General features: G+C 54.3%; 1 protein-coding gene across 1 annotated transcript; it reads right to left on the bottom strand.

Annotated features, from left to right (window-relative positions):
• Window positions 1-5451: 5451 nt before the first annotated feature.
• Ngfr (nerve growth factor receptor) lies at window positions 5452-22721 on the bottom strand. Its single transcript, XM_032913996.1, has 6 exons — window positions 22538-22721; window positions 15716-15857; window positions 12766-13125; window positions 9069-9321; window positions 6984-7144; window positions 5452-6357 (listed from the first exon to the last, which is right to left on the bottom strand). Exons 1-6 carry the CDS (start codon window positions 22604-22606, stop codon window positions 6065-6067), a joined length of 1278 nt encoding a protein of 425 aa, XP_032769887.1. The 5' UTR covers window positions 22607-22721; the 3' UTR covers window positions 5452-6064.
• Window positions 22722-23158: the final 437 nt, after the last annotated feature.

Genomic DNA, 23158 nt, shown 5'->3' with positions numbered 1-23158 from the left:
CTTGGCAGCACAAAGGAGAAGGCTACCTGAGGAAGGGGAACAGGAGGTAAAGATGGAGAAACTGGGTCCCAGGGATGTCCTATCCTGGCCTTTTCAGTTCTGAGGAGGGTGTAAATTGCCTCACTGGGTTGGTTGGGCTTGCTTCCTGTTGCAACACAAATGCTCCTGGTTATTATGCTGAGGAGAAGGGAACTTGAGGCTGCTACTGGGCTCTGTCAGAGGAACCCTGAGAGGTCATGGCATGGACCTCCGCTCCAGCAATGATGAATGGCGCCTGAGTTGCCTTGTGCCCTTGGCCTGTGCGTGCTGTGCACAGTGCTGGCATCCAAGGTCTGAGGGAGTAGAATGAGAACCATCTGGACGGCTGATGGAAGCCTTTGCCCCGGGGTAGGGCCAAGTCTCGGGGGTGGACACTGCACCCCAGGCCTAACGTTTTTTTGAGGTGTAGCATCAGGTTCCTGCTGGATGACTCCAAGAGACCTTTATATTTCTGAGTCACTAGGTTATAGGGGAGGGGAGGCCATTCCTAGTGCTTTTCCTCCTAAGTGAGTAACCCCAGCCCGGATGTGGTCTGAAGGGGGCACAATTGAGTGTCCTGGGAGGGATGAGGGATGAGAACTAGAATGTTCCTGTGTGTTCTTCTGTGATGGTGCCTTTGGGAAATGTTCCTGGCCTCATCTCCTGGATGCCTTGTGGGGCTGGAAAAGGTCAATGCCTAGGTGGGAATGCTGGGAAATGGGGATTACTTCCTGGGCCTGGGAGTCTTCACCCTGCCTTTGGAGTCTTTGACAAGAGCCTGAGTTGGGGCAGTGTACGGATGCACTCCATGGCAAGTGCAGGGAAGGCCTACTCACTTTGAAGGAGCTAAGCTGAGAGCTGGAGCCTGGGCCAGACAGGGTAGCAGGCAGCTGTCTGGTGTGCCTAGGAAGGGTCAGTGGGGGGATGGGAAGGCTGGAGCAGGGGACCCAAAGGGATAGGAGGTTAAAGAAAGAGTCCTCCTTGCCTCTGCTCTTCTGTCTCCCCGAGCCTGGCAGTCCAGCCTTCTGCCCACCAGCTGCCCCAAAGCTGAAGCCGGTCTGCTTTGTATTATCAGAGGAGCTGGTTCTTCTAGCCATATGGCCAGCAGACCGTCAGCAGCATGATCACAGAAAATGTCTTCTGTTGACCCCAGCTCTGGTCCAGCCCCTTCTTCCCCTTGGAGCTCTACCACAGGCCCAGGGTCCCCCATGGTTCTCTCTGCTGGATGCAGAAGCCTCAGATGTGTTTCAAGTCCTGTCTCCTGTTACCCGTTGGCTGACTGAGGGGAGCAAGGCCTGAGGAGAAGCAGTGGGGCAGCTGGGCCTTTAAAGAAATGAGACAGAAGGAAACAGACAGAGTCTGGGTCTGAGTTTAGAAGAGAGATGGCTTGGGAGTGTCGGAAGGCTTGCAGGAAGTGATGTCTACAGACTAGGCCGAAGGGTGCAGAGAACCCAGACAGAAGCTAAATGGTTTCCCTTTGACCTCTGAGACCCCGTGCAACAGCCACTGGCCATTTGTAACCATTGGCATTTGACATGTGGCTGGCCTAAAATGAGATGTGGAAGAAGAGAGACACCTCGGAGCTCGGTGTGGTGGAGCACACCTTGATCCCAGCACTCGGGAGGCAGAGTCAGGAAGGTCTCTGTGGCTAAACCAGGGCCAGCCTGGTCTGCATAGCAAGCTCCAGGGCAGCCAAGACTACAGAGAGAAGCCCTGTCTCATAAAAAAATCAAAAGAAAAACAACAAGGAAACAGGATTGAGATACTCAGTGAGACAAAAGCAATTGCAAATATCTCGTTAAGGATGTTAAACAGGGACCACAGGTGGAGTGGCGTGCATCTGCTGGGCTGACCCATCGGTGGGACAGGCTGTTCCTTTTATTTGTGTAAGGTACCCACTACAAAGCTTCCAAGTCCACGTGTGTCACTTGTGTTTGGCGAGTCTTGGGCGGAGGGGACTCAACGCTTAGTCTGTGTAAATGACCGTTATGTCAGCTCTCTACTAGGGGAGGTGCTGAGCAAGACCAGAGCCTGCCTCTGGGTTCCTGGAATTTACAGTAATCTGAATAATCACTCAGACGGGTGCCTAGCAGCAAAGAGGGCTTACGTAGTGTAAAGAAACAGAGGGACCTGGGCTTTCTGAAGCTGAGATCAAGAAACTTGGTTTGGAGCTAGAGATGTGGTGGCACAAGGCCGTAATTCCAATGCTTGGGGTGTGGAGGCAGGAGGATTAGAAGTTTAAGGCTACTTTCGATTATACATGACCATTCAGACCAGCCTGGGTTATAGGAAACCCTGTCCAAAACAAAACAGATTAAACACACACACACACACACACACACACACACACACACACACACACACACGCACGTGGTAGGGTGCTAATTTGGACCCAGGTAACCAGTAAGCCTTCCCTAAAGACTCACTAGGACAGAGGTAACTTGGTAAAGAGTATTTTAGATAGAAGAGCACACTCAGAGGCCCAGTGGCTAAAGGAAATTACAAAGTTTTCTGAGTTCTGAGGTTGTTTCGGAGGCACACATAGAGTAAGGTCAACTGTTGGATCTAGGGGGACTTGGGAGGGCCCTCACACAGCCCCGAAGGACCACGGTAGGCATGAGGAAGCTGAGGTGGAGACAAGAGGGCTGGAGAAGGGCAGAGGTCCACCAAGCCTTTTCCCACAGTGTAGGGAAGGGATGGGGAGGGTTTTGAGTCCCTCAGAGTCTTAAGAATATAGTCCAGACACTCCAGCAGACTCGACGGGAGCCAGGCCCTTGTCTGGCCCTCCCTACTCCCCTCCCTCCTTGCTTTCCCCCTTCCTTTTCTGGACTCCAGGCTTCAGGCTTTCTTCAGGCTGGGCTCTGTTCTCTCTCCTTCTGGGCCTGCTACCTCACGCACCCCTAGGGGCCAGCTTCCATGTCCCTTCCCTGACCTCTCTGGGGCTGGTTGGGCTTGACTTGGCCCCCCGCTGCTTACACGTTATATACCAGTTAGGGCTGCCTGCCACAGCTCTCTGAAGACTGCAGCCACTAAAGAGAGAGGACTGTGTTTATTCCTACCAGACGGAATCTGGATTTTCCACCTTTAGGGTGAAGTAGATGGTATTTACTTCATCAGAATGCAAAGCCCTTGAAAATAGCAGTATAGTTCTGTCTTCACAGTAGGAATCTATTCTTACCATAGAGAGTAGGCCCATGACGGGAAGATGGCCCCCAAGACCAAGCCCATTTTCTCCACGAGACAGGGACTGTCTCTGCCTTTACTTTCCTAGTGCCAAGATTATTCCTCCCATCTCCTTGGCGTTTCTCCTCTCTACCACGGTGTCATTCTCCTCGTCTACCCCATCAGTGGGAGTGAGAGACAGGAAGGCTCCTGTCTCCCTGATGTCTGACTCTTGGCTGGGCCCCACTGGCCGGGCTCCCTTGGCCTGGAAGGCTGGAGGTTTGTTTGCTGTTTTTCCTAGCAGAGCAAATCCTTCTCTTGCCTTCCAAGGCAAACCATTCCACCAGAGGACCTGGATGATGGCAGGAAGTAAGAGGACCAGTTCTGACTACCTGTCTCACCAGCCTCCGTAGGGGCACAGCCTGGAGCCAGGAGTCCTAGAGGCTCCAGAGGCAGAGAGGCAAGAGCTCTGGTTAGGATCTTCAGAGTCTCAAGGGAGGAGGGGCCTGTCTGACTCCTGGCCAGGCCAGCCAGTCTCCTGCTGGGCCATCTGGACCCAGATCCTGTGTGATCTTGTGTATGAGTGCACTTCTGTGTCTTACAGGCCATGTGGGTGGCTGGGAGCTGAGGGGTCATGACCTGGCCCTCCTAGCAAGCCTCTGGCTCCCCTGTGGTCAGTTTCACTTCTGACATCTGGTCCAGTTCACAGCTGGCCGGCTTCCTGCATGGCAGGCTTTTGCTGTCTCTTTCTGAGATCTGGGAGCAAAGGGCCCTCATTCTTTTTTTTCCCCACCCACTTCTTGACTGCACACATGAGGCTGCTAGATTCTTGTCAGAACTTCTAGAAAAATGGACAGGAACTAAGTTGGAAGTTATAATGGATAGGGGTTCGGGAGAAGGGACCCTGATTTACACATTTAATCCCATCTAACAAGACATGGTTATTTCCAGGAAAAAAAAAAGTCTCTTGGCACTATTTTTCTTTTTCTTTTTTTGCTATTTAATGGTCATCATGTATGTTTTATGTGTAGGTTTTGGGAGGGCCCAAGAAATGATTACACAGGATGCAAGGGGAAGGTGTCAGGGAGCAGGAAGGGGTCTGGAGTTCATAGTCACCAGCTGGAGGGCCAGAGGTTCCAACTTGGCCCAAAACAAGGCTGGAGAGACCCCCAGAACCAAACACATGCTAAACCGTACCTGCAGCCCCCCACCACTCCCCAGCTCCTGGGGAGGAAAATAAATACACAAAGAATGTCCCACTTCCCAGGTGTCCGGGGAGGGCCAGCAGGTGGGGTCCCTTTACTAATTGCAGATTGGGGTCCATAAAAATACCACCCGCGTATGCGTACAATGCTCCTGGTCTCTTCACCGGGTTGGGTGGACCCTGGGTGGGGAGGGATGGGGTCAGTCTGTGCATACCCTGCCTGGGGCTCCTTCATGCTAAATAGAGGGGGTGCCCACTCATTCCAACAGCAAGCAAAACAGAACAGGCCAAGGAGCCGGGAGAAAGCGCCACTGAACCCTCTTGCCCCTTCCTGGCCGTGCTCAGGAAATCCGTCCTTTGCAGGGGCCTTGAAGCTGAGGAGAAAGCTGCCACAGACTGCAGGGCCAGCATCTGCTTTTTCTTGCGTTCTCACACCAGTCTGCTCTTTTGCACTGTAGTCTTCTGGGGGGCAGCTTCAAGAAGAGGAGGAGTGGGAGCATTTCCTCAACGCACAGGCCATTGGAAGACAGACACCAGCTCAGATGCAGCCATTCTTGGCCTGCCAGACCCGGGGGTGAGGAAGACAGCCCCATGAAGCTCAGCTCTGTCCCCTCCGGTTCTCTCTCTGGCAGTGACTCCCAGCAGGATCTAGTCTCAGCCCCAAAAGAGCCATGGGGAGAAAAGCAAGATATCTCTGTGTGTGTGTGTGTGTGTGTGTGTGTGTGTGTGTGTGTGTGTGTGTAATGTAGTATAGTGTTGGATTGTGGGGTGGGAGTCCTTGGTTTCTGACCCCTAGGGCTGACATTAAGGGCCGTGATGGCTTCAGGCTTATGCCAAGAATGAGCGCGCTAACAGATTCATCTCTCCACAAATGCCTTATGGATAAGCCTGAGCCCTTAGCTTGACTCCATCAGAATAGACCAATGGACCAGCCCTTGAACAAACAGTTCATCTGCACAAGGGTTGGGTAGGGGCCTGAAAGTGGATGAGGGCGGGGCAGACGTGGCTTCCAGATATTTCCCTGAAAGTCACGCCATCCCTGTCAACAAGCACACTTGACGCCCTCATTCAGAAAGGAGTGTATCAGCCTTCATTTGCTCTTCCTGTGGTTGGGTGGCCTAGGTCAGTCCCTGCCTTTCTCTGGGTTTTACCATCCTGTGTGTGAGAGGGAAGTGTGGGCTGGGTTCCAAACCTGCTTTCAGCTCAGAGAGGTCTGTAATCCTCTTCTTTGGCCAGAGGGGAGAAGGGAGGGGCTAAGGAAGGTCTAGCCTACCACAATGCCTCCCCCTTGTTCTCCGGTTCACAGTGTGGAGTCCATGGCTCTGGTTCTTCAGTACCTCCTGAGTCTTAGGGGTGCCCCCGCTCCCTTCTCCTAGTGTCAAACCCCCAGATCTGACACAGCTAATGTTAGAAAGGAAGGAAAGGCCTGAGATGGAAATAGAGAAAGTCAGGCTCGGGGTGGTCCTCTCTCTCTCTCTTGCTGAGGAGAGGGTGGTCAGAAGCAAGGGCCCCCTCGGGAGCAGCAACGGAGTCAGGAGTGGGAACACAGAGGCCCTGCACAGAGATGCTCCGTTCTGACCGTTGGGCCATCCCCGAGGGAGAGAGGGCAGCTCTGTGGGGGCTGGCTAGAACATCAGTTGTTGGAATGTGGGACAGGACAGGGGCTCCCAGTCTGTGAGCTCACACTGGGGACGTGGCAGTGGACTCGCTGCATAGACTCTCCACAATGTCGGCTCTCTGGATGCGTCGCAGGGCGGCTAAAAGGGCATCAAGCGTTGCACTGTCCTGGGCACCCCAGCTGGCCAGCAGGGCTCGCACTGGGCAGGCCTCGTGGGTAAAGGAGTCTATATGTTCAGGCTGGTAACCCAGCTCGCCTGCCAGATGTCGCCAGGTATCCCCGTTGAGCAGTTTCTCTACCTCCTCACGCTTGGTCAGGGGCAGGCTACTGTAGAGGTTGCCATCACCCTTGAGGGCTGCGGAGAACGGAGGACGTCAGTCCCTAACTCTCAACTCTCATTCCTTCAGTTCATCTAGCGGCTTGGGCTAAGACCCCAGAAAGGCCAAGTCACACTCCTCCAAGTCTGGAGTTAGAGGCAGAGTGATAGCCAAGATGTGGTCCTAGATGGGGCCTGGGTGGGAGCGACCTGGGTCCTGCTGACTCACTGTCCTCTCCACACCCTCAGCTGTGGCACCATCCATGAGTGTCCCCTCCCCCCAGCCATCATCAAGGCTGTGGAGGGGACAGTGGAGGGGACAGGGCACTTCAGCTCCAGACAACTGCAGCAAGTGTCCTAGAGCCTAGCTATGGGCCGCTAATTAAGGTACACACTTAACCACTTGTTTCCTAGAAGTCCAGGGCAGGAGGCTAATTGCAGCTACTTTGGGCAGTAATTAACCCCCAGGGGGGACAATTAGCCTGATGAGTCTGGATGCTGCAACTTGTAAAAGCCTGCATTTCCCAAGTCATCCCAGGAGAAAATAAAAAAGTTCCCTTTCCCATGTCCCCCACCCCACTCAGCCTCTCCTACCCTGTTACCCAGCCGGTCCCTTCTGTAGTCTACTCACAACTGAACCCCCAGTCTTCTGCCTTCGCACTCACCCTGGCCTGAGGCAGTCTGCGTATGGGTCTGCTGGTCATGCAGGCTCTGGCTGTCCACAGAGATGCCACTGTCGCTGTGCAGTTTCTCTCCCTCCGGTGGGGGCGTCTGGTTCACGGGGCGGCTGTTGGCGCCTTGTTTATTTTGTTTGCAGCTGTTCCACCTGCGGCCCAGGAACAAGGAACAGGCCAGGTCTGGGTGAGGATTCTATCAGAGCAGCTAATGTGGCTGTGCTGCCATTGAGGCCAGGAGTGTGGCCTCCAAGGTTCTAAGGAGCTTTCTTTATAAGACTTACCCAAAAGGCTGAGAAATGACAGGTGCTCATTTCTGCCTGTGGGTGCTATGTACACTTGTGTGTGTGTACACACACGCACACATACGCACGCACACGCACACAGAAAGCTCCTTAAGGGTGGAGGAACTTGGTAAGCATTCAGTAAACGTTCACAGAACAAACTACATAAATAAATGACTTCCTAGAAATTCCACTTTTCCCAATCTACCCTTCTAAAACACTCCCATATGTGAGCAGTAATCGCACACACGTACACGCATGCGCCAGTGCTCACACGGGTTTCCTTATGGCAATCATAAGCAGCAGCAGCAGCAGCAGCAGCAGCAACAACAACAACAACAACAAAACCCCTGAAAATAAACGCCCGTCAAGAGAGGACTGGCTAACTACATTACCGTCCAGGTTGCATGCTGTTAAATGAAAGGCTGTAAATGATTGGATAATCCGTGTTCTGAGGAAAGCTCTCCTGAGGGGGATTCAGAGGGAAAAGTACACTGCAGACGGCGAATGGTGTGTTCCCACCGAGTCGTTAGAAAAGCTCTACATGTCTATTAAAATATTCATGTGTGAGTGTTTATACATATATATTTAAAAGAGTACTCTAAACAGCTGGGAAAGTGTTATCCCAAAGAGATTTCCCCCAAGAGGGGTAGAATTTGAGGAGATAAAACGATGCCTTTTCCTTTGGAAGATATTTAGAAGTCCTGAGACTAGGGCTATGGCTCAGTAGCAGTAAGTTTGCTTGGCATGTTCAAAGATCTGGGTTCCATTCCTCAGCACCACAAAACAAATCCGGTCTTGTTTGCATTTGCTTTTAAAAAGCATGGATCACTTTGATGATTTAAAAACAAAATACCAAAGAGGGGAAAGAAGAGAGAAAAGAAAAGAAAAACTGAATGGGACACACATTCAAAGTTGGAAATGCTTTCTGCAAGTTCTTCTGTCTTGAATTCCTTGATGTGGGTGCCACGGGAGCCCAAGGGTAACAAGGGAGTCCGGGAGTGACATGAAAGTAAGGGTGACTTAGGAAGAGAAAAGACACATGCGTAACCAGGGAACTGTGGGGTGAGTGGGCTGAGGGCAAGGAGACAAGTAGTCAGAGGTGGAGGCAGGGACTCAGGAACCAGGAGCGGCCTGGGACTAGGGAAGAGCTGAAGCCAGGACAAAAAGGAAACTCTGTTCTAACACACACACACTCACACCATGCACACTCAAACACACACCATACACATGCACACAAACATACCACACATAGTCGTACACACTACACATACACTCATACACACTCTCACACACACCATACATATACACACTACATATATACACCACACACACACAAACCACACCGTACACATACACAACCACACACACACACACACACAGCACACGCATACATACCACACATATACACCACATACTCACACACACACTTATACACATACCACATACACACTCACACACATACCACACACACCACACATATGCACCCCACACACTCATACACATATGCTCACACACACCATACACATGCACACTACATATACACACCACACACACATACACACACACACTATGTGAGCACACACACACACTCAAACACACACCATACACATATATAAACACACACACACACACACAGACACACACACTATATGAGCACACACACAGCCACACCCGAGTCGGGCATGAGATAGTGATCAAGGATGAGTTTAGGGTTGAATGAAGGGTGTGCATGATTTCAGGTCAAGGTCGGAGCAAATGCCTCCTTTGTCCTCCGCGTGCCCCCTCTTACCTCTTGAAAGCAATATAGGCCACAAGGCCCACGACCACAGCAGCCAAGATGGAGCAATAGACAGGAATGAGGTTGTCGGTGGTGCCGCGGGTCACTACAGGCTGGGAGCTGCCCATCACAGTGGTCACCATATCCGCCACTGTACTGGGTACGAGGTCTTGCTCTGGAGGAGCCTCAGGCTCCTGGGTGCTGGGCGCTGTGCTGTCGGAGCCCTCCGGGGGCGTAGACCTTGGGATCCATCGACCAGGGATCTCTGGGGGAGCAGGGCCACAGGAGTTAGGACCTATCCAGGCCTTCCCCTTAGCTCCAACTTTCCAGGGCTTCATCATAAGCCTTCAACGCCTGGGTCCAGGCACAGGAGGCCAGGCTGTTACATGGGGTTGGGAGCTGGGACTGTGCAGGTGAGTCAGCTTAGAAAAAGAAGAGCAAGAGCTGTATGTTGGGAGACTTAGGTCAGTATGGGGCCTTGATTTTCCCCATCTAGAGAATGGGCTTTCTGAAAAGACATGGTCTCTAAACAACTTTTTGGATTAGCCTGTGGAACCAGGATTCTAGTTTCTGCCAGCAGCCCAGTGTGAACACCAAGAAGCCCGAGCTAAAGAGCCTCTTCAAGCCTTAGGTCTGATCAGTGGCCTGATCAGAGACGCTGCCGGGCAGGTGGCACTCAGCTCTTTCCTGTCTCAGATGCTCCGGGGCTAGGCTGGCACTAGAAGTATAACTGGCTTGCTTCGTCCCAGCCAGTCCTTGCACAATGGCCGGCATGCTGCTTGTAACGCCTGATTCCTCCCCGCAAACAGCCTAGCCCTGGCACCTGGAGAAGAGTGGGTTACAGCTGGCACCCTTGTTAGCAGGACGGCTGGCGGAGGGAGGGCCTACGAAGTAGGCACTGCCCATTGCCTCAGAAGGAGCAATTCTGTGCTTGGCCACCCATCTAGTCCTGCTCATGCCATTTGGACATTGCCAGCCTTCCTGGCAGAGGCTCCAGCCCCTCTTGGCACTAGTGGGTGGGATTTTCCATTCTGCCACCCAGCCAGAGGCAGTGCTAAGAGTTGTAGGTTCTGGATGGTGGCCTGGGGGATACTTGTCTGGGCAAAGCGGCCTGTCCTATCCATTCTCACTTCCCACGCAGGGAAAGCAGGGAGGGAAATACATGGTATGCTAGTAAGGTTAAGGGGAGGACACTTTGCTACCCAGCTCTGTCCTGCCCAGTCTACATTGTGCCCACCCAACTGGAGTTAAAGCTGCCCACTAGTCCTCTGGGTCTCTCTAGCCTGAGACAGAGATGCTTCAAAGGCCCCATTTTCAGCACCTTCTGAGGGGTAAGGCCCCCAGATGTGAGTCTGGAATCCATCTGGCTGGCAGTGGGGAGAAGTTTGCCATCTGCTGCCCAGTCTCACCCCTCCCCCATCCCGGTACCGGGCAAGGCTGGGAAGGGCAGAGTGGGAAGTGGAAGAGACAATCCTGTCTGGGCGTTAGACTCCAGAGGACCTTCTTGTGATTTGCTGGGGTCACAGGGAAGATTGAAGGTGTAGCTTGAACCCAGGGCTGCAGATGTGACTCCGTTTGGATTGACAGCCCTGACCCCAAGGGTGATGTGGGTGGGTGAGGGATACAGTAATGAAGGAGCCTCAGAGAAGGGCTAAAGACAGTGTCGAGTGTCCAGGACGCCTTCCCTCACCCCCACCCCCAGCCTCTCCAATAGAGGTTGGAGACGAGATCCAGATGTGGTCCTGTCCTGTAGCATTCCTACCCGCTAAGCACTTGGCAGGTCCTGACAACCATTTCCGGAATCGGAGCTATCAGGAAAAAGAGGGAGCAGGTGACCCCTCCTAAACTTCAATGCGGTAAGGAGGCTGGGTGTCTGCCCCAAGGCTGGGTGAGTCACCATGTTGACACCTGAAATGTATATGCGGGGCAAGTGTGCTAGTTGGACAAGAGTAGGCTGCCAACCCAAGGATCAAATTCCATTTCCTGAAAGGATATTTGGCCTCAGGGCCAACATTTAACCCTTCAGGGGTTGGAACAGAAAGAACAATATAAGGATAAATGCTCCTCAGGGGTGCCTTCTGCCGAGATGGCTGAGAAAGCAGGGTGACATCTGGGAAGAAGTGATTCCCTGCAGATGAGAGCCTGCCCCTTTTCCAACCAAGTCCTCCTTTTCCTCTAACCACAGCCCTGACCTTGCACCCTACTGACTGATCTAGACTTGTCCACAGAACTGTGCTCCCTACTCTCCTGCTGCCTGACTGCTGAAGTTCTCTCTCTCTCTGCTCAGCCTAGTGTCTGAGGCCATTTGCCTGTCTTGGTCCATGGGAGCCTCCACCAAGCCACCCTAGGGCCTAAGCCCCATCCCTCTCACCGATTTAGAAGAACTGCAAGCATATTTAGGGCCTCAGTGTAGCTCGCCAGCCTTCTCTACTCTGCGACTAGAGCAAGCTCTTCTGGTATGGGGGAGGCCTTGGCTGGTGGTCAGGACCCCTCCCCGGCCCCAGGACAGGGGATCTGTATCTTCTACTCCACAAGAGGCTGATGGAAGGCAGAAATTATGTTGCCTCCATCGGAGTCAGGAATCTCCAAAGCTGGGCTGTCTTCTCCCTCCATTAACTATGGGTGGGCGGGCAGGGTTGACACGCTCCCCTCACTGGACCTGTGTCAAAGCCCATTCTCTCTCCCGGGGGGGGGGGGAATAGGGACTTCCTGAAGATGGTGCTCTTGCCTGCTCAATGCAACCTGAGGTTCGAATTCAAAGAAAAATAGATCCATGGGCATGATCACCCACTGATGGGCAGAAAGAAAAAAAAAAAAAAAAAACAACACCAACTTTCCTGGTCCCTTGGAGATAAACACTACCTGTGACCATGGCGGCTGTGTCCTGGCCCGCAGCTGCCTCCTCCTCTCCCAGAACCTCTCTATCTCTTTCAGGTGAGCTATCTGGATAAGGAGAGCCCACCTAGTTCTCAGTAGGTGAGAGCCCTCCAAGCACACCCCACTTTATCCTACCCCTCCCCCAACCCAGGTGTCCCACTCCTCTTTTGTTCCATAGAACCACTGCCTTCATTACCTGGCCATTGTCTTCAACCAACCCCATCTCATTAAACAGCCACAATGCTTCTACCTCACCTCCAGACGCCATGAGGGATATGTGTCACCCACCCCAACAACCTTATGGTGACCCTATGGCCATCAGAAAACACATCTTAAGTCCAGAGAGGGGAGTGATCCCGTGACATCAGTCAGGGCTAATTTGATTTGGGTTCCTATAACCATTATCACACCCACATCTGGCCTCATAGCTGAAGGGTCCTCGGTCCTGTGAGTCCCCAGCCCCACTCCAGATCAGAAAACCTGCTCTAGGCTGGAAGAAGGCCTGCTTCAAACTCTGGGATCTATGGCGCCTTCTGGACGCAGTTTACCGCCCATATAATCGCTGAGAGAGGAGTTAGGATGACTTCTTCCAGTGAACCGTTAGCCCGGCCTTCCCAACGTCAGACTAGAGAAGGAATTAGTGGAAAAGATTTCGCTGTGAGGTCTAATCTAGAATCGCCAACTCGGTGCACTTATCCAGAGAGTTACTAAGGCTCAAAGAGGGTGCTTGTCTGATGAAGGCCTGCCTAGGCTCCTATGACCCCTAGAGGGCGCCCTTCCTCACGAATCTAGCTCTGCACCCCCACCCACCCCAGCCTGGAACCACGCTCACCTTCGCATTCAGCATCAGCCCAGGGCGTGCACTCGCGTAACTGGCGCTCAGTGTCCTCGCACACCGTGCAGGGTAGGCACGGGTCCACGTGGTTGGCTTCGTCTGAGTATGTGCCCTCTGGGCACTCTTCACACACTGTGTTCTGTTTGTCCTGGCAGGAGAACACGAGTCCCGAGCCCACCTCGCACACGCTGCAAGCCTCACAGTGGCCAGTCTCCTCGTCCTGGTAGTAGCCATAGGCACATCTGCACACTGCATCGTCTGCCTCCACACAAGGAGCGGACATGCTCTGCAGGCCCAGGCACTCGGTGCACGGCTTGCACGGCTCAGTGGCGCTCACCACATCGGAGAAGGTAACACCTGAGAACAACAGCACACGGGGGGGGGGGGCATCAGTGTCAGAACTTAGTCACTAGGGCGGTGTTTGAGCACAGGTACCCGAAAGCCTGTGCCAGAGTTATCCTTTTGGCCCTCTTCCCAGGGGCCGGGAGAGGGCGGTGGCTCATGTAGGTCTGAAATGGGAGTGACAGCAGAGTTTCATACTTGTCATACTGCCTGTCCAAGGACATGCATGGCTCTGAAAAGCAGGACTAGCGTTCCAAGGAAGAGCCCAGGTACAGCAAGAAAGACAGGAGACTTCCATGTGCAGTGCCCTGGTCCTTTCAGCATAAAAGGTCAGTTCCAAAACCTACCATCTAAAGGCATCAAGGGCCATATCCTAGGGAGTGTGTATTGTGTGGAGGCAAAGGACAGAATGGCCAGCAAGAAGTGAAGGGGGTTGCAGAGGGGAAAGGAGGGGAATCAGTAGGGGAGGGGCCTGGGTAACAGGTCCATTCCCAGGCGGTTCATACAGGGCATCAGGCAGATCTGGCTTTAAAACTCACTTCCATGACTCATTAGTTCTGTCATCTCTCTGAGCATTTTCCTTTCTCTGTAAAATAACACCCAGGTACACAGGAGGTACACAGGAGGGTTGTGAATACAAGGGCCCATCTGCTTTACATAGTGATTTTGAGGCTAGCCTGGGCTACAGTGAATGAGAATCTATCATAAGACTCAATAGAAAGCCCAACACTTGGGAGGCAGAGGCAGGTGCTTTTCTGAGTTAGAGACCCGCCTGGTCTACAGATCTAGATTTAGGATAGCCTGGGCTACCTACAAACAGGGAAACTCTATCTCAATAAATAAACAAATAACAATTAAAAACCCCAAACAAACAGCCAAAACTATATAAGTAAGGTCACACCCACACACCCACGCAGGGTTGGGATGAGGATTGTGAAGGGCCCCACGATGAACAGTAATAAAGATCGTTGGTGGTTGAGATATTGTCGGACAGCAGAAAGCACTTGGCAGGACAGTCTCTCCGAATGAGAGGGTGCTTACACGGGGTGAGGGTGGGGACCAGTCACACAGGATGGAAAGAACAAGCCAGCTCCTGGGAAAATGAGCCGGAAGACTCCTGAGAGGGGGCTTTGGAGGGTGTGAAAACTGTGGTCTTTTTTGGCAAAGCATGAAGGCAGGAGCTTTAAGGGCTTCCAAGTGGAAACGTGGTTCTTTTTTTTTTTTTTTTTTTGAGGATGGAGGGAAAGTCCGCTGGGGTCCCCAGCTCGTAAAGTAGGCTTGTAAAAGCAGCCTATTAACACAGCTGGAGGGGAGTGTGGCAGGCGGAACTCTAGGGGGAGGGAAGGTGGAAGGGGGGGGGAGGGAGGGAGGGAAAGAGGGAGGGAGACTGCTTCTGCCTCTGGAGCTGCCCCTGGCTTCTGTTGTATTCCTCTTTCCTCATTCCTGACAAGGCTTTCCCTGAGCCCCCAACCCAGCAGCTGCTGCTGAAGGGGTACACAGGAGAGAGAGGGAGAGGGTGTGGCCTAGGACACGGACACCCAGGCAATGGGATGCTGTATTCCAGTGGCTCCTGTTGACTCTGCCTTGGGACAGAGACTCTATGAATCTGAGGCAGGTAAGGGGCCACCTTCCAAGAGAGCCTGCCCATCTAGCTCAGGTGTCCCATGGCTGGGGCCAGGGTTGCAGAAGTCACAACCACAGAGTTAGAAATGCAAGTGTTTGAGAACACTAAGGAGTCGGGTTACCTGAAGGTTGGACAGACTCGGGAGGGAGCATACAGAGGTAAGAGAGGACCGGCTGGTAGGCTCAGAGTTCTCAGCTCCTTTTTCTGTTACCAGCAGCCCTCCTAGGGGGCACTAACTGCCTGGCAGACGCTGGGAGAGATCTCTGCCTTGGGGCCTGAGGCAGCAGCAGAGCAAAGAGGCATCTAATCTAGCAGGAGAGACTGAGACTCCTGGTCCCACAGGGCACAGGACTCACACAGGAATGAGAACAGAGCTGTCTTCCGTCCTCTCCCTCCACCACTCCTGGAAGATGAGCCTCTTTATTTCTGAAGGAAATGCCAGGTAGCTCCCCTCTGCAGGTCCCCACCCCATGTCATCCCATGCAAGGACATTCTTATGCAGCAGCCCCTTTCCCCCCTTGGCATCAGAAAGCTACAGAACACTGGCCCGGAGCAGAGGCAGCCACACCCTCCCAGGATCCCCCAAGGTCAGTTTCCAGGGCAGCCAGGATCTGATCCTCCTTCCCCTCCCCCCAAAGCCACAGAGGGTAGGTTGTAACCATTGATCTTGCAGCACGGAAGGTATTTTTAGCTGGCCTGAGCATCAGTTTCTTCTCCCTGCCTAGCTACGCTCTTCTACCAACCTCTCTGCTTGGGGGCTGGGAAGGGGGACCCCTCTGGGGATCCCCCATTAGATCCCCTCCTCCCTCCACACGCTCCCTTGTCAATTCAGCCTCTCCCTGCTCTTCATTATATCCCACTCACTTCTGGTGACCACGCAGAGGTTGGCAGGGGACCTACCAGAAGGCAAAACACTTCCAAGTTCTGTTCTGCGCATGCTAAACCTTCCCCCCGCCCCGTTTGCCACCGTAATAGACTCACTGTCCAGGCAGGGTTCACACACGGTCTGGTTGGCTCCGCAGGGCTGGGCCACGCCTTCGCCCAAGTTGCAGGCTTTGCAGCACTCTCCGCTGTGGGTGTACAGGCCTGTGGAACATGTCTCCTTGGCACCTCCAGAGGACACCTAGGTGGAAGGAGATCACAGGGTCAGCCTGGCAGGAGAAAAGGGGGTGTCTTCCAAGGGATCAAACGCGCCTCCCTCTTAATACTTTCTATTAGAACCACCTGGGCTGGGATGAGCTCACCCGGGAGGCATTAGGAGGATCAAAGCTGGCAGGAAGGAAGGCTGTGCGGGGACCGCGGGGGCCCTTGACTGCTGTTGGGGTGTGAGGTCACAGCCTCAGTGGCTAACCTTCAGCAAAGTTCACCTTAGGGTTACAGCCTCTCATGGAGTCCTGGGGATACACCACATGGGGAGGGCGGCCTGACACCGACATCCAGAATGGCTGGACAGGTTGCAGCTTGCACGGTGCTCCTAGCCAAGGGGGCCAGTGGAGCTGAAATCTGGCCCAAACTCCATTTGCTAAACCTCACACCTGCAGGGCTGCAGTTACCCAGAGGTGGGGCCCTTCTCCAGGTCTCATTCCAAATATTAAATATCAAAAGGGAGTTTTCTGTGTCCCGGAGCAGAAGGCAGAGAGGTCTTGGGTTCAAATCTTGACTCTGTACTGGAGGTTTCTGGCCTGCCCTGGGTTTCCTCTAGGAGTTTTCACCTCTCCGCAGATAAATACAGGGACAGCTTGGTGCCAGGGCAAAGACTGATGGCAAGTCTGGAGCCAAGACTGAAAGGGAAGCCTGTTATCAGTGGCCGGCTCTCACCGGCAGGCAGGCAGGCAGCGCTGCTCTTCCAGAGTTGACTTCCCATCACTAGCCGGACTCCATCCCCTCCCCTCTCGTCCCCTGTGGCCCCTGGGAACAGAGCTGGATCAGGGGGAAAGGGGAGTCAGATTCCTGCCACTAAAGCATCTTTGCTGGTGGATGGAACGACTTAGCACCAGATTCCCCGGAGGGAGGGGCTGTTGGAGGCTCGCTTTGTTTCTGTTCCTTAAAGAACAATCTTAATGTCTAATAAAACTCCAAAGCCTTCTCCGCAGGCTCCAGACCTTGCGCTCACACACACACCCCATTTGATGCTGGGCAATTTGGGCTCTTGTCGTGAGACCAGGGAGCTTTATAAGGTTGTTTAGGCATTCCTCTCCTGCTTCCATGCTGGACCAATCTTTGCCAAGACACACACACACACACACACACACACACACACACACACACACACACACTCCTCGCTATGGTTTCACCAGCATTTGATAGGAGAGGAAACAGAGACAGGGGGTAACACTGGGTGATGCCCTAGGGGCAGAGTGGTCTCCCCAAGGCCAGCAGAGAGAGTGCAGGCAGCACCTGAAGCTGCCACCATCTCCTCCCAGGTGCTGGCAGCAGGCTGCTGGCTGGCAACATCTGCAGACCAGGAGTCCCAGGCACCCAAGGCAGGCTTCTCCCGGGAGCCAGGATTCCAGAAGGGTCTGTTCTGATTTCCTTTCATCACATAGGGCTCTGCTGAAATATTACTTCCTCAAGGAAGTGTTTCTATCACCCCCAGCCCTCCCAGATTAGACAGGCAGACCTTTGCACTGAGGTTGTCCTGGCATCTCCTGCCCTGTCTGACACATAGTAGGGAGCAAGTGTACATATTTGCTAATTTAAGAACAAGAAACTGCTATATGCCTTGCGGATGGCTATGTGTCCTGGGGGTGGGGCAAAAGCGTACAGTTGTCCTCCAGTGTGCTTCCCCTTTGCTGGGAGGGGAGGTGGTGTGGGGGAGGGTAGAGGGAGGGGCCGTACCCTCCTCCACCTCTGCAGTCTCTCTATCACTGGGGCCCTGGCCATTACCCAGGGCTGCAATGCAGCAGCGTTCTCGTGGTCTCCATCCCAGATGAACACATTTTTGTCATTTTGTCAGCTTTTTGATAGTTTTCCTGTCCCTTCTCTTCCTGTCAGGGTATCAGTTGTCACTTCTCGCTCCTATCGCAGTATGACCGGAAGAGTCACTCTCCCAGAACCATAAAGTGTCAGTTCTAATGGACTCTTTAAAACTGATGCCACTGGACTGGGTCAGAAGCTGGCTGGGAGCCAGGCGCACACATGCCTGGGCTCCCGGCAAGAGGGAGGTCAAGAGAGGAAGATCCGGGTTCAAGGCCAGCCAGGGCTACACAAAGAGAAATGGAGGTGGGAGACAGACAGACAGCCGAGGAAGGGAGGCATGACTGAGTAGAAACTGACATGGAAGGAAGAAGTGCCCGAGTCAAACATTTGGGCACAATCACTTCTTGATCTGAGTCCCTCATCATTTAGGGCCAGAGTGACAGACAGGTTTCTAATTTCTCTGTGCCTCTGGTTCCTACCAGTAGGTAATCAGGACAGCACCTGCCTCAAACTGCGGTTTTAAACAAGTGGGCAAGTGTGGGGGTCAAGGTACTTTATGACTTTCTTCTCCCTCCTCCACTGTGTTGTTCCCTTTGTGGACCTGGGGTGTTTACCACCACTCCACTTAACCGAGCTCAGCAGAGTTGGAGGGTGTGTGTTGAGGGGCTGCCAGGGACTATATGGTCTTTGTTGGAGACACAGTAACTTTGGGCAAACACTTCTGCCAAGAACCTGTTCACCCACACTCTTCCCCACTCCTCCCCACTCCGCCGGTGCTCCTCTCCACTCCTCCCCTTCCCTCTCCACTCCTCCCCTTCCCTCTCCCTCCTCCCCCCCCCCCCTGCTCCCTCCCTCCTCCCCCTTCCCTCTCCACTCCTCCCCCCCCCCTGCTCCCTCCACTCCTCCCCTTCCCCTCCTCCCTCCCCCCCCCCCCCCCTGCTCCCTCCCCTCCTCCCTTCCCCTCCACCTCCCCCACTCCCCCTGCTCCTCTCCACCCTCCCCTTCCCTCTCCACCTCCCCCCCCTCCCCTGCTCCTCTCCACTCCTCCCCTTCCCTCCCCCACTCCTCCCTGTTCCTCTCCACTCCTCCTGTCTCCTCTCCTCCCCACTCTTTTCCTTTCCACTCCTCCCTCTCCTCTCCCCCCCCTCTCCACCCTCTCTCCTCTCCTCTCCTCTGCTCTCCATCCTCCCCACTCCTCCCCTCTCCTCTCCTCCCCTCTCCTCCCCTCTCTTTTCCTTTCCACTCCTCCCTCTCCTCTCCTCCCCTCTCCCCTCCTCTCTCCTCTCCTCTCCATTCCTCTCCACTCATCTTCCCCCTCCTCCCTCTCCTCCCCATTCCTCCCTACTTCTCCCCACTCCTCCCCTCTCCTCAGGCCTGCTCACTTCTTTTAGGACTTACATATAGAGTTGAGGCCACATAATCAGTATTCACATCTGTACTTGGCTTATGTTCCCTCTGTCATGAAATCCTAGATTTGCTGCAAAAGTAGTCTGTGATTCTATTCTTCCTGAATCTCCGTTTTCCCATCTAAATCACTGCCCTGAGCGTGGCTGGGTGACCTTGAGAATTGAATGGAATCAAATCTGTGGATCCATCTGGGAATCGTATAGTAGGAGTTCCGTCAATGGTGGTTGCTGACGAAGTGGGGTGTGTCTTGGGGGCCTGAGCTGCTGCTCAGGGGCGACAAAGCAGAAAGGAAGGCGGCAGTCAAGCAGGGACGTGTGACTAGAGTTCAGCTAATTGCTCCAAACTCCAATCCAAATTGATCAATTTATCAAAGTGACAGACCCATTTGCCTGTAGTTATAGCTACTACATTTATTCATTTCAAAGTTGCTAGCATGACTTCTCCATTTTTCAAAATGTTTACGATCTATTTATGTCATTGCGGGGCTGGCTTTCCGTGCTCAGATGAATTGGCTTTTTTAAAAAAATTGGATTAAACAGAAAGAAAGAAAGAAAAAACACCAGGGTTTGCCACCATATGAATGCCTCCATGGTCTCAATCCTGACCATTCATTCACAACAGCTTCAGAGAAGGCTCCTTAGAGAATAGAGCCTGGACACCACCATATGGGGTAGGGGTTTTCCAATATCTGGAAAGCTTTAGCCAGGGCTAGGCATTGATTACTGCTCCACTCCTCACCCCTTTGGAGAGCCACTGAGTAGGGGACGTGTTAATTCCTTAGGAAGCTGCCTTGTGCGGACTTGAAGAAAGGCTGGGCTCTGCACACGTGAAACATGGGAGTGGCTAGGTTCAGAGCCACGGGGCAGCGTCTAATTTACCCAGCCAGTGGCAGTCCAGGACCACACCCCCTCTCGTGGGGAAGCTGAAAAGGAACTGCGCAGAAGGAAGACTAACGCAACGACCACGTCTGCTTTCTAAGTTGGGGAGCCTAGTACCCTGCCTAAATTTCCTGGGGGTCAGCCGCCTCGCCTGTAAAATGGGAATCACTAAATTTACCTTGCTGGCACCTAAGGAATACATAACATAAAAGTACCCAAGACAGTGCAGGTCATAGTAAGCACCTCACCGATTTTATTGTGTCTGCCCTTCCAACTCATCCCCCTAGGGAGGTGCGAGGTGCTACAGTCAGAAGGGCTGGCCAGGTAGGGTGGAGCCACCTATCCACCCACCCTCCACAGCAGCCTCGTCGGTCACGCTGCCCATTTGCTGCCTACGCTGCTGCACCCCTATTAGGAGCATTAGCCAGCCGGGCGGCTCCGGTTACAGACGTCTGAATGACAAAGTGCCTCCATTACCGGCGCGGCCCGCCAGCAGACTCGCCGGGTTGCGCTCTGGTTTCAGCACTCTCTCGGCGGCGCAGGAAGAGGCTCGGACCGCGGAGGAACGCAGAACCTGCTCTAGCCGAACAGCCTGGAGAAAGCAGAGCCATAGAGGCTCAAGTCCGAAGGTTCCGTCAAGGTTCAGAGGCCACGCCCTCACCCCTCCAGGATCAGAACCACACAGCGCCCCAGGCCCTCTTCCCCAGCCATCTTAAGGAGGACCAAGAAGCACCTCTAACCAGAGGCATTAGTTAGCAAACACCTTTGCTGTCACTCCCAGGTCCCCGGAGGACGCCGCAAGTACTGATAGCTCCAGGGAACCATGTGTGAGGTTGAGGATGAGAGCTTGAGAGGGTTCTCCATCCGATCGCCTTCATATCCCACCTCCTGCCTATCCTTTGGGATGGTGTCACCATCCCTGCTGTGAAACGAAGCGGACTAGCTGCCGCCCCCTCCTCACCTCCGCGCGCCCCAGCTGCTCTCTTGAATAGAGGGGGTACAGAGCTGGAATGGGGTGGCCACCCAGCCACAGGACTCTGGCTTGTGAGATCTTAACCAACTTGTTTAAACTCCGAAGTCCCTGCCTCCTTATCAGTAGGATGAAGATTCGGTGGGGGGGAGGGGGGACGGACAGTGCTCGTATGAAGGAAACGGTGGAGGGAAGAGTAAGGACGCCACTTTCATTGCCAACCTTCCTTAAGATCTGGTCAGAAATACCCAGAGAACTCGGGTTCATAGAAGGAGGACCCGATGACCTTAGCTGGAACAGAAATCCGACAGAATGCCAGGTATCCAAGCGGCCCCTGACTCATTTGAGAAGGGTTCATTGACTTTTACCGAAAGCCTGGCCAGGTGTGGGCGGGATGATGATCCCGTTAAATTCCTTACCGGAAGGAGCGCGGAGGGCGCAGGGCCGGTGGCCGCTTAACTTAGAAGGGGCGCAGTGCGCAGCCCTAGGCGCGCACGCAGCTCCCATAGCAATCCCTCACCCGCAGTGCCCCCTGCGGGTCGCCTGGGGTTTTTGCATCCCCGAGCTATGCGCTGCCGGAACCATCACCGCCTTGAGAGTCCCAGCGCTCGCATCCCAAGAACTGGCCGGCATCTGATAGGGTAGGAGGATGCCCCGGCTCTGTCTCTCCGAGTCCACTGCGTTGCTTCAAAGCGTGTGAAAGGTTTGCCAAGGAACCATCCTGGAAGCGGATTTGCCACAGTGAAGTGGGCGCTCCCCTCCCAGCCTGGGATGCCCAGACGCAATTCCCGGACTGGGCGAGGCCGCTAGAAAGAGTGCTAGAACCCACGCGGGAAACCTCTGTGACTCTGCTGTCCTCATCGTACCGACCTTGAGTAGACAGGCGGGGCCCTGAGCACTTCAGGGTCTGCACCGGCTTTCCACCTCTCTATCTCTTTAGTGGCTGTCTCTTTTCTGCCCTCCATAAATCCTACTTCTCTCTCTTCAACCTCTCTGCCACTCCCGAATCGTTCCTTTCGACGCCCCTCCCCCCCATTGTCTGGCCGGTCCCCATTGTCCATACCGGGTCCCCTCCGCCTCCAGTCCCTCTAGCCGCCTCCCCCATTGTTCCGTCTCTAGCCCCTCACATCTCTAGCGCTGATCTCTTCCCCTTCCTTCTCTCGTGCCGGATTCTGTCCTACAACTCCCCAGGGACTAAGATGCTAAAGAGAAAACTCCCCGCGGGATCCCAGAATTCACATGCTGTCGTCAGAAGAACCCAGGCGCCTGAGATTTCCAAACCTCCCTCCAACCCCCGCCCCTGAGAAACTGCTCCCAGTCCCCTACACCGCACCCACCGTAGTGCCCAAGGACCACCACCAGCGGTAGCAGCAGCACCAAGAACCAGCATCGTTACAACACTCCTGCCTGTATCTCTATCCTGGGACTGGGTCGCCTCTGCGCTCGCTCTGAAAGTCCTAGAAGCTAGGAGCGCCCCTGTGAGTCACCGCCCCGCAGCTCCTCCGCCACCCGTTCCCAACATCTGGGACCTTGACGTCCTATTCTGTTCTCTGGGTGGTGGCACCCAGGTCCCCTTGGGGTTCAGCTCTTTGAAAAGGTCAACAGGAGTCCCTCCTGCTAACCACTTACCCCTAGAAGCAGCAGCAGCAGCAGGCGCAGCCGGTCCATGGCGCTGCAGGCAGCACCTGCCCTCCTCATTGCACGCCTCCGGCGACAGCGCTCCGCTTCTAGCTCAGTCCGCTCTGCAGACCGATGGTGCTGCGCTGAGCTGAAGTGCGCTGCGCTCCAGCGCCCGCTGCCCGCCGGAGCTGGCGGAGGCTCCACTCGCTCTGGCTGCGGGCGGGCGGGAGCAGCTGGGTGAAGGCAATGCAGCAGCCCCGCCTCCTCCCCGCCCAGCCCGCCCAACTACCCCCCCCCCCAGCCCGTCCGGAACCGCGCCCGCCCCGCTGCCTGGGGTGGGGAGTCCGGAGCAGCCAAGTGAGGCGTGCGAGGAGCCGCACCCGTGTGCCCCGCTGCGGCTTCTCTGTGGGCTGTCCCACATACCCAGTGCACCGCCGGTTATGCCGAGCATCAGTCCCGGATGCTGCGGATCCAGCGGGGGCCATTGCTCTCCTACTGATGAGGCCTGCCTCGGGGTTCACTCTCTTAAACGCCCTCTTCAGCCTCTCGGTTGATTCCTAGTTCCCTACCTAGCCCTTATTCCGAAAATGAGGCCGCCTTCCTTTTACGGTTGGGTATACACTTTATTCC

This window comes from Rattus rattus, chromosome 9 (genome assembly GCF_011064425.1).
Source record: "Rattus rattus isolate New Zealand chromosome 9, Rrattus_CSIRO_v1, whole genome shotgun sequence".
Lineage (NCBI taxonomy): Eukaryota > Metazoa > Chordata > Mammalia > Rodentia > Muridae > Rattus > Rattus rattus.
Note: the sequence above shows the minus strand (reverse complement) of the source record. Positions and strands in the feature narration are given on the sequence as shown.

Bases quoted from the DNA above. Each gene is read 5' to 3' on its own strand.
- Ngfr (XM_032913996.1), bottom strand. From the start codon at position 22,606: ATGAGGAGGGCAGGTGCTGCCTGCAGCGCCATGGACCGGCTGCGCCTG. The intron at 13,126-15,715 runs GTGAGTCTATTA...TGTTGTTCTCAG, and splicing joins GTGTGAACCCTGCCTGGACA to GTGTTACCTTCTCCGATGTG. The intron at 9,322-12,765 runs GTGAGCGTGGTT...CTGCTCCCCCAG, and splicing joins GGCTGATGCTGAATGCGAAG to AGATCCCTGGTCGATGGATC.